Source organism: Hippocampus guttulatus, chromosome 20, assembly GCF_054856545.1.
Source record: "Hippocampus guttulatus isolate MCC_2025c chromosome 20, RoL_Hgut_1.0, whole genome shotgun sequence".
Classification (NCBI taxonomy): domain Eukaryota; kingdom Metazoa; phylum Chordata; class Actinopteri; order Syngnathiformes; family Syngnathidae; genus Hippocampus; species Hippocampus guttulatus.
In genome coordinates, this window is record NC_141280.1 from 5,799,473 (window position 1) to 5,812,817 (window position 13,345).

A 13,345-nucleotide genomic window follows, 5' to 3' on the forward strand; every position below is an offset into this window, starting at 1 on the left:
TCACGTGACCGTTCCCTCTCCACCACATCCGCCGCCTCTTTATTAAATCCGTTCTCCTCTTTTTTCTCGCTTTCACCATTGAGCAGATACAAAGGAAACTGCTTGGCCTGCATTCTCAATTCAACCGGCAAACGAGCGGCCGCCGATTTGATCCCTTTCCTCTCCCTTGCAATCGCCATTTTTTCCTCCATCCTTCCACCCATCCAAGCAGGGGCGTCATGGACAGCGACTACTTGGAGAACCCCCTTTACAGCGAGCTCAAAGACTTTTGCAGGAAAGTCCAGGAGGCCTACAATGAGCTCAAGGAGGAACTGACACCCTACAGGGATGAGCGCTTTTACAGGTGCCCCGCTTACGTGAAATAGCAAGACATTACTGATGCTAGTGACGTCATGTATTTGGATGGATAGATAGATAGATAGATAAATAGATAGAAAGATAGATAGATAGATGGACAAAAATAGTTTCATTTTTCTGCTTTTCACAAATGCAATATTAAAAATAACAATACGGTATTTAGACTGGTGGGGGAATAGAGATAAATAAAACAATAGCGTTGAATTAAACTTTTTTAATACGATCATATTTCAATTATTAAATATATATATTTTAGTGCAATAATCATATTCAAAATTGGATAGACATATCAAATTAAAAATGTATCGAATATGTACACGCGAATCAAAACTCTCAAGCAAAACGCTGACGTTGCAGGCTTTCTTTTCCTGCTCCGCCCCTCTTTGAATGGAGTCACACTACACTCGTGTTTTCACCCAGCTGGCTTCTTCAACGCGGATGTAGTCTCACCGTCAAAGCGACTTTTCTTGACAAAACGGCACAAATGGAGCCGTAAGTGTTACGTTACACCGTCATCGTGATGTTTATAAACGAGAAAGGCAATCAACTACCGGGTTTTGATGCGCCATATGCTTCTGGTAGCGCATGCTAATGAGGGAAACTAGCTATGATGACATACCTGTGTTGGAATTTTTTTGCAGGATATTGGTCAATAATGGAACTCGAATGGCGTCTTGTGTGTCTTATTTGTCTCCCAATGTAGACTGGCGCCCATGCGCCTCTACACACTGTCCAAAAGACATTTCCTATTGGTCTTCGTGCTCTTCCTCGCTTGTTTCGGCCTCACAGTTTTAATCGGAATTGCAGGTATGTACATAACAGTTGTATATCTTACTCTGCGTTTATAAATTACTATTAAGTGTTTCTTGTAAAATGCGTTTTTTTTTTTTTTTTTTTTTTAATAGGCCCAAAGATTCTTTCTGAGCAGGTGTATAATGGGGACCAGTTCCTTGCCAAAAATGTCTCCGTTCAGGTCAGGTGATAAAGTTGGTCTGGTGACTTGTAATTAATTGTTACGCAAAGTATTTCTACCTTATTGAAGTCTTTTTCTCTCATAAACTGAGGACCTATTCTTGAAAAAAATATTACGTTAATATCTCGGGAATTGTTTATTTGCCGTAGTATGTTTTTGTTCTTGTAAAATTGCAACTTGCCCCCACCACCCCAATTTCAAATTTATTAACATATCGTTGTCCCCCCCTTTCCTATTTCTTCTTTGTGGTATGTTGTTAATTATTTGCAGAGTGCAAATTCATACATTTGTAATTCTTATACTTTCAGACTGGGCCCTTCGGTCTAATTTCCCCTCCTCTCACCACATATCATCAGCAGCTGTGGCTCACCTGTGTGATTCAGGCTCAACACAGCAATGGTAAGAATATTTTTGAAATAGCAGAAATGAAAGCTCCTCAATGATTTGAGGCCTGACTTGGAGTCAGTCCCAAGGAACATGCCCTATCGCACGCTTGGGTGGTTTCAGCGCACGATGACAATTGCTCACTATTCGGGCCTCATTCTTAACGGATTGCCCTCGTTGTCTGCTGCAGTGGGCGACTTCCAGCAGCCTTTTGAGATCGACGTGGAGCTCAAGGGTGTGTTGCCGGATGCCAGCGTGACGCATGTCAACAGCGTCCGCAGCAAGTCGCGAACGCTACACTGCGGTACCGTGAGTGTCGCCTTCCACTCGGACCCCCCCCCAACAAATGCATCATTAACGCGTCGCCTGAACTTGTTGCAGAAATGCGACGAGATCATCGTACTGCATCTGGGCTACCTCAACTACAGCCAATACCAAGTCACGGTCAGCTTCAGAGGCCTTGAAAACATCACATATGACCTTAAGGTCAACTTTGTGGTGAGATATCCAAACACATTGATCATGGCAATTCTTGTCGACAGTTTGATTCACAAGTAATATGTGTTTAGTGGAAAACCTACAATCCCACCTTTTCCCAAGTGGAGATCTGGTTCCGCTTTGTCTTTGTGCTGTTGACCTTCATGGTCACGGTGAGGCTCATTTGACGTTCTTTCAAGCACAATTCGGGACCGTTGTTAGCGAGCGGACATTTTAAGTCATCCTTTTGTGATCTCTTTACTCTCAGTGTCTCTTTGCTCACTCGCTGAGGAAGTTTTCCATGCGGGACTGGGGCATCGAGCAGAAGTGGATGGCCATCCTCATGCCTCTGTTGCTGCTCTACAATGGTATTTCTCTCTCATAGCTTATGCAACTAAAGTGGTACTTTGACACACTTGCGAGATTTGGCTACAAAGTGTGGGGGAAAAAAAAGAATGAGAGCATCAGTTGGCTTGCGTGTTGCCTTCCAGATCCGTTTTTCCCGCTGTCCTTCCTGGTGAACAGCTGGTTTCCCCGGACGTTGGACGCCTTCTTCCAGGCTCTGTTCCTGTGCGCCCTGCTGCTCTTCTGGCTCTGCGTCTTCCACGGCATCCGTGTTCAGGTAGATCCCGTGTCGTCGTCGTCACCGTGGCGTTGAGTATGTATTGCGAGCGGCGTTTCATGCCACGCAGGGCGAGCGGCGATGCCTGACCTTCTACCTGCTGAAGGTGGTCATCGTGGGCCTTCTGTGGCTGTCGGCCGTCACGCTGGGCATTTGGCAGACGTGAGTTTTATTTGTCCGCCTTTGGCATCTGAATCACTGCAGAAATTCCGTCTGATTCTTAATTTGATGAGGCCGTAGAAATGAAATATTTTCTCTTTGTGGGACTCATAGGGTCAATGAAGTCCAAGACCCCACCTACCAGTACTATGTGGACATCCAGAACTTTGAGGTGGGTGAAGTCATTTGTCCATTTTTGACGCCATTTTGAAAGAGTTTTCCCGTTGAATCAAAAGTTGTATCCTCCCAGGGCATGAAGTTGTTCTTCCTGATTATCGTTGTCCTCTACGTCCTCTACTTGACCTTCCTGATTGTCAGAGCCTGCTCGGAACTCAAGAACATGCCCTACTCAGGTTTCATGCCTCTTAGCAAAAAAAAACAAAACAAAAAGTGAACCACTGTTTCGTGTATTCATTTTGGGTTTGACTCGTTTGTAGATCTGCGGCTCAAATTCTTGACAGCGCTGACGTCTGTGGTCCTCGCTATAAGGTACGAGTGCTCATCGATGTCTCCTAATTGGTTCACAGTCGCACCCAACTGCGCCTTTTCTGTCCTCAGCTTGGTCATTCTTTACTTGAGGTTCGGTGCCAAGGCGCTCCAGGACAATTTTGTGGCCGATTTGTCCACGCACTACCAAAACTATATCCTTTCAACGTGACCGTGACGTGCAAACATTCTGTTCATCCATCTTTTTTAAGTTTGTCAATTGTCCTTAACTCGGGCCGTACCAGCCGAGTTTTTGTCCTTTTACGGACTGCTCAACTTTTACTTGTACACATTGGCGTTTGTGTACTCTCCCTCCAAAAATGCCCTTTATGGTAAGTCGTGGCAATGAAAACACTTTTCTCATCCGATTGATAATAAGACTGAAACGGCGATTGATCCATTTTGGGTTCATCTGTCTGTCAAGACTCTCAGTTGAAAGATAATCCCGCTTTCTCCATGCTAAACGACTCCGACGACGACGTCATCTACGGGTATGTTTGCGCAACATATCCTGTGTTGGGCGAGTTAACCTCCAATGCCGAATTGAGTTGATGTTGGTTTGTTCCTTTCAAAAGGAGTGATTATGAGGAAATGCCTTTGCAAAACGGACGCGCCATCAAAGCGACCACCAAGTTCCAGGACGAGAGCGATAGCGACTGATACGGTGGAGGCAAACAAACAACAACAACAAAAAAGCATCATGTTTATGTGTAAATAAGAAATATTTTCACAATGATACTCTGCAAGTGTACTGTACATATGAATATTTTTAAGAACAGGGCCACTTCTCCAGAAATGGACTGTACTGTAGTTCTACTGAAAATGGAGGATTGTCATTTTTTTTTGTTTGTTTGTTTTTTGGAAATCGCAAGATTTATTTGCCGTTCACGACCAGCATTTCTTCACGATAAAGGAGTAATAGGGCCACTCTAAAACAAAAACAGATGTAAAATTATGAGGGGGTTGGGGGTACCATCATGCTCCGAGAATGAAGTCGGAATGTTTCAGTAATGAAGACTAAAGATTTATTAGTTAACTTTTGAAGTAATATGAAAAGTGCAAATATTAATAAGGGGTTTTTATCTTTTGTTGTTGGTTTGGAAAGACAGTCAACATTTTGTACCCTTTCTGTTCAACTACTGATATCTGTACTACTGCTGTGGTTGTCAGTGCAAGCTACTGTGTGACATCAAGTGTGACCAAAAGTTTTTTTTTTCTCACATTGTGATGATTAGGAAGTAAACACGATGGCTTGTCAGCGCTGCATTCATGTACAGTATAGTAAGTGCCAAAGCTGTGTTTCTGCATTTGTTCCAAATCACAGGGGCAGTACTGTACCATATTTCTTACTGTCTGGGAGGCGGGGAAAGTTTTTTCTGTAAATGCACTTTTTTTTTGTATTTATTTGTTGACGTTTGGTCCTGTATCGTTTGATGAATTATGCGAATTTGTACTTCTATCGACTACTGTTGCCATTTTCTTACATACTACTGTCCATCATTGCCTTTTACGTAGATGTGTTAAAACAGGATGTAAATGTTCTTTTCTTCACCACACAGTGCACTCATATGCCAAACGTTTGCCGCCCTTTGCTTCGTCCAAGTTGACAGGGAGCCCAAACACACATCATCACGTGTATTCCAATCGACCTGGTGCCTTTTCTTCCTGTCAAACTGATGAGTAAACGGCCAACATGTACTCAGTTTCAAATGCTGTAACGAGACGGCGGGTCCTGACGTGTTTCAAATCAAGGACATACAAAATAAATACAATCTCTTTGAAAATAATAAATGGTTAATTTTTATTGGATTATCCATCATACGCACGTGGAAAAGCGGCCAAGATGATGGCCAAAGACGTTTTCACATTCAGGTTGCCAAACCAAAAACGGTGACGATGCAACACATGGACTTGTTCTCCCACTTTACTGCACAGCTTCCTATTTGGGACAAAAGGTGAGCATTGTTTGAGACAACAATAAAGTAAAACTATTCACCTTTCGAAAACTCTCATTGATTTAAACTGCACCGGTATAATTATTTTACCGTCAGTAGCGTTGTCCCAGAAGCACGAGCTGGCAGTCTGCAGCCCGGCCCCGTTGTTCTGCATGATGATACAAGTGACTTGAAACAAAAGTCAGAGAAGTGTTATGAATCCGTGCAAGATTAGATGACTATTACTCTGGAATATTCACACTGACCGATATATTTGAAAGGCTTTCCCAGCTTGCACAGTTGACTGAGGCACTGCTCCACAATGGTGGTGCTCCACTGGTTCACCCGGACGTGTTGGTAAGAGCTCGTGCCGATGGTTGTTTCTATGGACTGCGGTAGAAATCCCGCAATGTTTAACATGTACATTCTTTAAAAATTATTCTCATTGTTAATTTTATTATAATATCATTGTAATTAGTTGGTACGGGCGAGTATCAGTATTGCGTTAATGATAAGAAATTCAATTAGGATAAATCGTTCAGTAAACTTTCTACAACGATGTTCAAAAGTATGCATGAAACGGTTTATTTTACTACTTTGTTCCTATTTACAAGACAATAACGAATTATGTAATTAAAGAGTGAGAAAACAGATATATTTAAAAGCACAAAACGGCTAAATTCAATTCAATTCTATATATATTACAGGACTATGTAAACACTCGTTGGGTCGGATCAACGAAGACCCGTTTTAAAACTATTCCAATAATTTCGAAACACTGGGAAATGACTAACTTTAAATAACTTTAGGATCCACCACACGTGCGTGGTTACCGTATCCATAGCAACCAATACGTCGCTAAACGGAACACCGTTAGCTAGCTAGCTAACAGAACAAGAACCCACAGAATCGGATAACATGTGTGCATATTTTTTCCAACTTACGTCTTTTATTAACTTGCTGACATCTTCCACGACAAACGTAGTCTGTTGGCGAGACAAAGATATAAGAAAAGTGCTTCAATTGCAGCGATCGCACTCGCATTTAACTTGGTGATGTTTTTTTTTTTTTACATAATCGGGTCCAAGTGTAAAAGGAAACCATGACTTATGTAAAATTAAAATAATCATATTGATAACATACCTCTTCTTCGCCTTCCTCCATTTTGGTGCAAAAGGCAAAAACTGTCTGCTCCGAACACAACTTCCGCTTAGTTCTGCACAAGGAACCGTCCCGTCACAATAAAAGTGTTTCCACGGCAACGTATAAACGTCGAACTATAGCGATAAATGTTCCTTCTTTCGCAGGCCACGCTAAATTGAACACTTAATTAGGAATAAAATGTCACCTCGTTTTAATTACATCTGATGGAGGACAATGGACTACCAAATTCCTCTTCAGCTGAATATTTTTGAACGTTAAAAACTTCAATTTTAATGATAGCAATTGTTAAGAGAGTACATTTTTACATAGACATTGTTAGTTTAAGAATGTGTTTCAAAATCAAATTAAAATCTCAAATGCATCCTCAGCAATAAAAATACGTCTAAACTGTTACACTTTTACCCTGAAGCATGCTTATATTGAATAACTTTTTCCGTTTTATCCACACTGAGAGCACGTTTGGGGGAAAATGCTTTTTGTTTGCTTATGCATTTTATATAAAGCTACAGTGTACCTTTCTTTAGAAGTTATGTAACTATCTAAATAATTATCTCACCATATATAACCACTAACAGTTATTTGTCAGTGCTTGTTCTGTTACAAAAAGGTAATACGAGAAAACATACTCAACGTGGTTTATTATATCCAAAAACAGTCATTTCCTTGCATCGTTTTAATGATTCAAAAGTGATGTGCACAAAATCAAACCAAAGCAGAATGTCATGATTTCTCCCGACGTGTTTCCCCCCGTGGTGTCTCATTTCTGTGTGATGGTGAAGGAATTCTGGTCTATGAGCTTTCCAACTCTCTCCTGTAGGGTCTGGACCACCTCAACCAGGATAAACACATGCGTGTCATCCAGGTCCTTCAGGATGAACTTCTTCCCCAGGGCCATGGTCTCATCCAGGTACAGGAGGAACTGTTTCATGGCAGGGTCGCTTCGAAACACAGACAAAAGACTCGTTTTAATTCCTCCAGTAACTCATCGACATATCGAAAGATGTACAGCGGTCTTTTACCATTCGACAAGGACGCCTTTGTGCACGTTGACCATATTGACCGGTAGATTTGAGACCTGTTGTTGGAAAACAACATTACTAACCTAGGCGGCCGTGAACTATTGCATACGCAAAGCCAATAATAGCCATAATGTGCTAACGTCTAAACTCGCGCGGCTAAAGCGACGTTTACCATCAGTGGCGTTCCCACGTTTAGTACACGACAGCATATATATTAAGTATATTTAAAATAGGACGAATTTAACCAACCTGTAAACTGTTATTATTGTTCGACGCTAGCTTGTGCGTCTCATTATGATGACGACATACGGCAGGTGCGTACGGACAACTTCTGCCTCGTTGTCCTCCAGTACTGATGCTTTTAATACGTTAAAAGTATGAATTTACAGGACTGTACTATGCAAAAATGTAAAGTAGAATGTCTTGTCATGTTTATGAAAATACCTGAAAATAATAATAATGAAAATAATTGTCAAAAATGGTAAAACTCAAGATTTTTCTTCAGCTGTACTTGCGTTGACTGTTGACTTGGTTGGCACAGTTAGCATGTGAGCTAGGTTAAACAAGTGATAAATGAATATCTTATGAGTCCGAAAAGAAGTGACTTAATTGAGACCCCCAACTTAACACGTTTTATTCTCACTATTATTTGTGAAATGCAAAAGAATTTTTAAAAAGGCATTTGAACAGTGGTAGTTGAAGTTGTACATCAAAATAGGTCCCTGAATTCAGCATAAATAAACAAGTGTAACGCTGGTCTTAAATACTTCATGGTAAGCCAGTGTCGTGGTTAAAAAAAACATTAAGAATCATGTCTGAAATAAATAAAATGGTCGGTCTAATTTGAGAAAAATAAAAGCAGGTGGACATTTTTTTTGTTACACCAACAACTTTTAAAATAAGTGTTGAAATCCACTTTGTGAGAGATCAGCATCCAGTTTACTATCACTACTGGCAACTCTTCACTGCGATTGAAATATTCGTGATGAGTAAAGTCGGCTATGATGAAGAGTTGTGGTTCAGGGTTGCTTGGAGTGTCCTGGGATGAAAAGTTGTCGTCATCGACCGATGGAACTGTGCAGTGTTTCCTGGATGAACCGGAGGCTGCGCTTGTACAAAAACGAGTCCTTCCTCTCTGGTTTGCAGATGCTGAGATGATCCACGTCCACCTCGATCAAGTCCCCGATGCCGATATCTGGAACCACAAACAGGCCGCGCAAGGTGAGGAGGGGTCAAGCGATGAAATATCATGTGTATAAATCAGGTTTGTGGAGTGTTCGCCCATCCCTCAAATGCCAAATTAATCAACCAAGTAAAAGCTTTTATCTTCCCATTTCTGGAAATGTGCCTGTCAATGAGTTGTTTTGATTTTTATAATACAAGCTGGTGGTACTTACTGGCAGACTGTGCTGGCACCACCAATATCTTGATCATCGGACCAATGTTTGTGGGCAGCGTCTCTGCAAAGCTTAGCACCTTGATCTCTTTTTCTTTGGCCATATTCAAGAAGTTCTCGTTCAGGTCACGCAGTGCCGGAGAGTCTACAAACATTACCGAGTGTTATTTGTCTAAAAGACAAAAAGTCAACCGTTTTACATTTCGGATCCCAGGGTTGCCTTCACTCACTGACCTCTGCAAAGCTCCCTGACCTCGATGGAAGGGAAAAGTAGATAGCGGACATTGACTGAGTATTCTGCCATGAAGGTGCCGTGATGGGGAACGCTGTAGAACAAAATGCCTTTGGTGTTTTGGAACAGATCGCTCATGTCTGGATCCTCCGAGGCATCGATCAGCATTTTTTTCACAAGCAAGCCTGACAAGAGAAATTCAATGACGAGAGAAGGGAAACAGTGTCGGTAAGTGAAAGTAATGTATTGCGATGTCAAGCGCTATCCTAATTTTAGTCCGTGTAATTTTGTGAACCTCTTATCCTCACACCAGACATTGTTTTGACCGGTCCAAAGACACTCGATGTGAACACTCGATACGCTCGGGTAGCCATACCTCCCATACTGTGAGCTACCCAGACCACCGGCCGGTCTCCAACTCCCGCCATCTTCAGCTTTTTGAGTAGCTCTCGACTCCTGAAGGCCAAGGACTTTCTGAGGAGAGACGAATCCAGAAAGAATGAACGATTTGGAACGACAGTTTTCCCTCATATATTGGCCAGGATCTCTGACCTCTGATTCTCGGCAGGGCACTTGGCCACCCAGTCACTAAGGTGGCTGTCGTATTCCACCGATAACACCCTCAGATTCGGACAGTCCGCTGCTAGCCACGTCTGTTCAGCAGAGGACATCACATTTCCGCATCAGCGCAAAAGACTCGCCCACGCGCGAGCGCCGCCGCCGTTTTGGCGCGCTCACCTTTGGCCAGCACTCCGTGTAATCATCCCCGCTGTCTTCGTCGTTCTCGTCTTGCAACGCATTTCGATCCCGCTGGCGCCACGTCTTAAAAGCCGCCCCCAGGATGCCGTGGATGAACAGCACGTCTGCTTTGATCGGCTGGCTGCAATCGGCCACAAAAAAAAAAAAAGACTTGCTTCTGGAAAACGACAACATAGTCGAGATTATTGAAAGGAAGAAGCGACGTGCTTTCCTACTTGCCGCGTGTTTGCGGGTGGAGGACGTAGACGCCGTCTTGGTACTTCTCCTTCACCGTCTCTCTGTCCAAGTTGGCCAGGGCGCGAGCTGCGTGAGATGCCTCCATGACGTGAGGAGACTGCACCATCTCGGCCAGCACTGACAGCCACCCTGGATGGATAAGTCAAAGTACGTCGTCGTTTTAGCGTAAAACGAGAGAGCCCTTTTGTCGTTTGTGGTTCACACCTGACTCCACGATGGCCCGGTGAACTCTCTCGTTAAGCGCCAGGTTCCCGATGATCCGTACAATGTTCCTCTGTATATTCTTGGAGTCTCTGCGGAGCTGATAGACCCTCTGAAGGAGCTGCAGGCCTCCGTTGGACACGATGTGGTCACAGTGGCTCCTGACCTGCGGCGAGAGGCGTTTCTGTGCTTGTTCGGGAAGGCTGACGCGACTTGAGAGGTATACGACGGTACCTTGGAGTGCTGCACCAGAGCCTGTAGGCAGAAGGACTCCACCTTCTCCGAGGGAACAGACGTGAGGCTCTGGGCGTAAGGTAAGCCGTTGCCACCGAAACACCAGAGGCCACCCTGCAGCAGCACGACGTCGGAGGAAAACGAGGATGAACACGATTGGGCTACAAAGGCTCAGGGCAGAGCCATCTTTACCCTCTGCGCTGCTAACGCCTGAGTGCTTTCTCTGAGGGCCAGCGAGGTGAAGTACTGAACGCATTTGTCCACTTCCGATTGCGGCAGGGAGGCCAGCAGTTGCCTCAGACCGTCCTCTGCAGAGAAACCCTGTCAGGCAAATAGCAGGTGTCAGTAAAACTACAGAGGTGCTAATTTTTCAGGGCGATTCTTACATCATCAAGGTCAGGGAGTGCCGGCGGACGCAGGAAGAATCTCAGGTCTGCTCGAGGCGTTCGAGCAAGGCCCACTGCGGTCCTCTGGTCTATCACCTGGGCCGCGGTCTGGTACTGGTAGTCTTCATCGTCAATATCAATACCGATCATGTGATTGGAATGCGGTCCGTGTCGTGTCATAGAACAGCGGCGCATGCGACTTTACCGTGCCAGTGGCAATTGTCCGCCAGTTCCTGCGCAGCTTGAATTCTGAGTGCACGATTCTCGGACTGCGTCCTCTTCAGCAGGATCCATAAGGCCACCTCGTGTGGGTCTGCGTCCACGTTACTGAGCCGTTCTAAAAAAAACAAAAAAAAACAAACAAATACGGACAAAGTAAAATGAATGATGCAAGAAAAATCAATCTAACCACGGTACATCTACCTATTGACCCTACAGAGTCTACAGAACTACCGTCGGATTAGCATGTCTAGCTATTGACAAACCTTGCAAATATTGCGTCACCCACCAGGCAGCTGTTTAATAAAAGATACAAAATAAATGTTGTTGTTTTTTTAACAGAAACCATCAGGGATGTTCATGCTTTTGGAGTTTTACAAAAGTACATGAACACAAATTTAGTTTATTTGTAAAATGCTTCTTTTTTTCTCCATAATCAGTCTTCATCATCAACGCATCCGTTTCTTACCATCTAATGACCGCAGCAGAAGCCGCGAAGAAATTTCCAGGAAGCGCCTTGCCGCTTTGTGGAGTTCCCTCCTTGTCTTGTGTGTGAGCTCTGGAAAATATCCACGAAAAAAAAAAAAGGCTTTTTAACGTTTTAAATATAAGCATTTATTCATGATGAGGATCGCCAGTTCGTAAGCGGTGAGGGAGGATGGGCTCACTTCCTCGGAGAACCCCTGCAAAGGGGAAGTGAGCTAACAGCCAGGAAATAAAAACAGTTGAATGAGGAAGCAGGGAGAGGAAGCGATGACAGAAGATGTCACTGAGCACCTGGACAAGCTATCAACTTTGTAGTCATTTCAGGGAAAAAAACAAAGTCACTCCCGTCAGCATTTTTGCCAGATGCCAGTTTACATACAAGACAAGGGTCTCTCATTTCATGGATTCAAAAATGTCAGAAAACCCAACAACGCCACGATGAGAGTCTCTGAAAATTGTTCACAAATCACCCAATGAATGCTCACAGATGTACCTGCAGCGACGTTCTCTTTTTCATCAGAGGGACTTGCTCGCAGGTAGATATAAGACTTGTACTTCTCCTGCAGAATCGCACTGGTATCAATGGTCACCGCCTTGTCCAAGGCCACCACCTCATAAGTGATGAAAAGGCAGCCTCTGCAGAAGTGGAACCATCAAGACACAAACCTCCAGAAATTCGGTAAGTTTTGAATACCTACCCGAACACCGCAGCTCCTGTTACTTTACCAATCTTCCCTGGGAGGGAGAAAAATAGATTTAAATGGTTGCTACACATGCATCAGTCACCTTCTTTCAACGACAACTCACTTAGATCCCTCGACCGCAGCGCCTTGGTCACGCCGGGCAACCCGGCCGTGCTGAGTCTCCTGCATCGAATCAAGCGCAGTGCAGTCGCAGACATCCTCCAGGAACTTGGAGGTGACAAACACACACGAAAGCCAGCTCAGCAACACGGACAGGTCATTCCTCTAATAATCGTGTTCGGGGGGACTATGGAGCATGTTCTCTTTGTTCTGCTGAAGCGCCGAGATCTTTTATGTCAACTTCATCAACGGACATTTGGAGGATTTTACGATGACGTAGAAAAAAACACAGAGACGAAGTGGAACATGTACAGCTTGACTTTATCAGGTAAACATAGTTTCGAGACGCCGAAAATACTAAAAGTAACAAACGGGTCCTCAGCAAAAGGCGTGGCCAGTCAAATGACTTAACATTTAACGGTTAAAACGAGCCTGCGTTATCCTAACGCAACATCAACCGTATCACCGCGCATATACGAAGCTAAACTAACAACGATGACAGCGACATTTAAACCGTCAACGCGTATGACGTCAAGTTTGGTCGCGAGGTGCAGTGAAGCTGTTCTATTCGTAGTGTCATATTGCGAAATTAAACCAGTCACCGGGGTTCTAAATAGTCACAAACGAGTTTTGTCCAGCTGATGCGGTGCCCCTCTCGTTGCAAAATATGTCGCATAAATAATACGTCACAGCTCCGTGAATTTGATGAAAACACCACTTGCATGAACTCCAGTGCGTTGTAAATATACACTCAGGCTCAGGGGCTTTAGTTGAAAGTAACATGTGTAGAAATACATTTTTTAACGTGTATAAATAT

General features: G+C 43.7%; 4 protein-coding genes across 6 annotated transcripts; 1 reads left to right on the plus strand and 3 right to left on the minus strand.

Moving 5' to 3' along the window:
• Positions 1-8: 8 nt before the first annotated feature.
• LOC147187722 (transmembrane protein 181-like) lies at positions 9-5,249 on the plus strand. Of its 3 annotated transcripts, XM_086099635.1 has the most exons (18): positions 9-343; positions 715-849; positions 1,061-1,164; positions 1,263-1,330; positions 1,639-1,729; positions 1,905-2,023; positions 2,096-2,212; positions 2,284-2,364; positions 2,460-2,559; positions 2,683-2,813; positions 2,884-2,975; positions 3,087-3,144; positions 3,223-3,325; positions 3,410-3,461; positions 3,531-3,613; positions 3,701-3,790; positions 3,883-3,949; positions 4,034-5,249. In XM_086099635.1, the coding sequence occupies exons 1-18, from the start codon at positions 219-221 to the stop codon at positions 4,116-4,118; spliced, it is 1,701 nt and encodes a 566-aa protein (XP_085955761.1). In that variant the 5' UTR covers positions 9-218; the 3' UTR covers positions 4,119-5,249. The 3 variants fall into 3 exon arrangements, with proteins under 3 accessions (XP_085955761.1, XP_085955759.1, XP_085955760.1); XM_086099633.1 differs by lacking the exon at positions 715-849; XM_086099634.1 differs by lacking the exon at positions 9-343 and having other exon boundaries at positions 755-849.
• On the minus strand, positions 5,235-6,620 carry LOC147187723 (dynein light chain Tctex-type 1-like). The gene is made up of 5 exons (XM_086099637.1): positions 6,536-6,620; positions 6,337-6,378; positions 5,659-5,782; positions 5,504-5,581; positions 5,235-5,397 (listed from the first exon to the last, which is right to left on the minus strand). Exons 1-5 carry the CDS (start codon positions 6,554-6,556, stop codon positions 5,327-5,329), a joined length of 336 nt encoding a protein of 111 aa, XP_085955763.1. The 5' UTR covers positions 6,557-6,620; the 3' UTR covers positions 5,235-5,326.
• Positions 6,621-7,177: 557 nt separating this feature from the next.
• LOC147187724 (general transcription factor IIH subunit 5-like) lies at positions 7,178-7,895 on the minus strand. The gene is made up of 3 exons (XM_086100463.1): positions 7,825-7,895; positions 7,576-7,631; positions 7,178-7,494 (listed from the first exon to the last, which is right to left on the minus strand). The coding sequence occupies exons 2-3, from the start codon at positions 7,608-7,610 to the stop codon at positions 7,314-7,316; spliced, it is 216 nt and encodes a 71-aa protein (XP_085956589.1). The 5' UTR covers positions 7,611-7,631; positions 7,825-7,895; the 3' UTR covers positions 7,178-7,313.
• Positions 7,896-8,184: 289 nt separating this feature from the next.
• LOC147187725 (protein SERAC1-like) lies at positions 8,185-13,340 on the minus strand. Its single transcript, XM_086099630.1, has 17 exons — positions 13,131-13,340; positions 12,533-12,636; positions 12,424-12,460; positions 12,219-12,361; positions 11,709-11,798; positions 11,226-11,357; positions 11,021-11,142; positions 10,827-10,955; positions 10,635-10,748; positions 10,404-10,566; positions 10,178-10,328; positions 9,942-10,083; positions 9,756-9,856; positions 9,580-9,677; positions 9,206-9,388; positions 8,973-9,116; positions 8,185-8,770 (listed from the first exon to the last, which is right to left on the minus strand). The coding sequence occupies exons 1-17, from the start codon at positions 13,250-13,252 to the stop codon at positions 8,634-8,636; spliced, it is 2,112 nt and encodes a 703-aa protein (XP_085955756.1). The 5' UTR covers positions 13,253-13,340; the 3' UTR covers positions 8,185-8,633.
• Between the last annotated feature and the right edge of the window lie 5 nt (positions 13,341-13,345).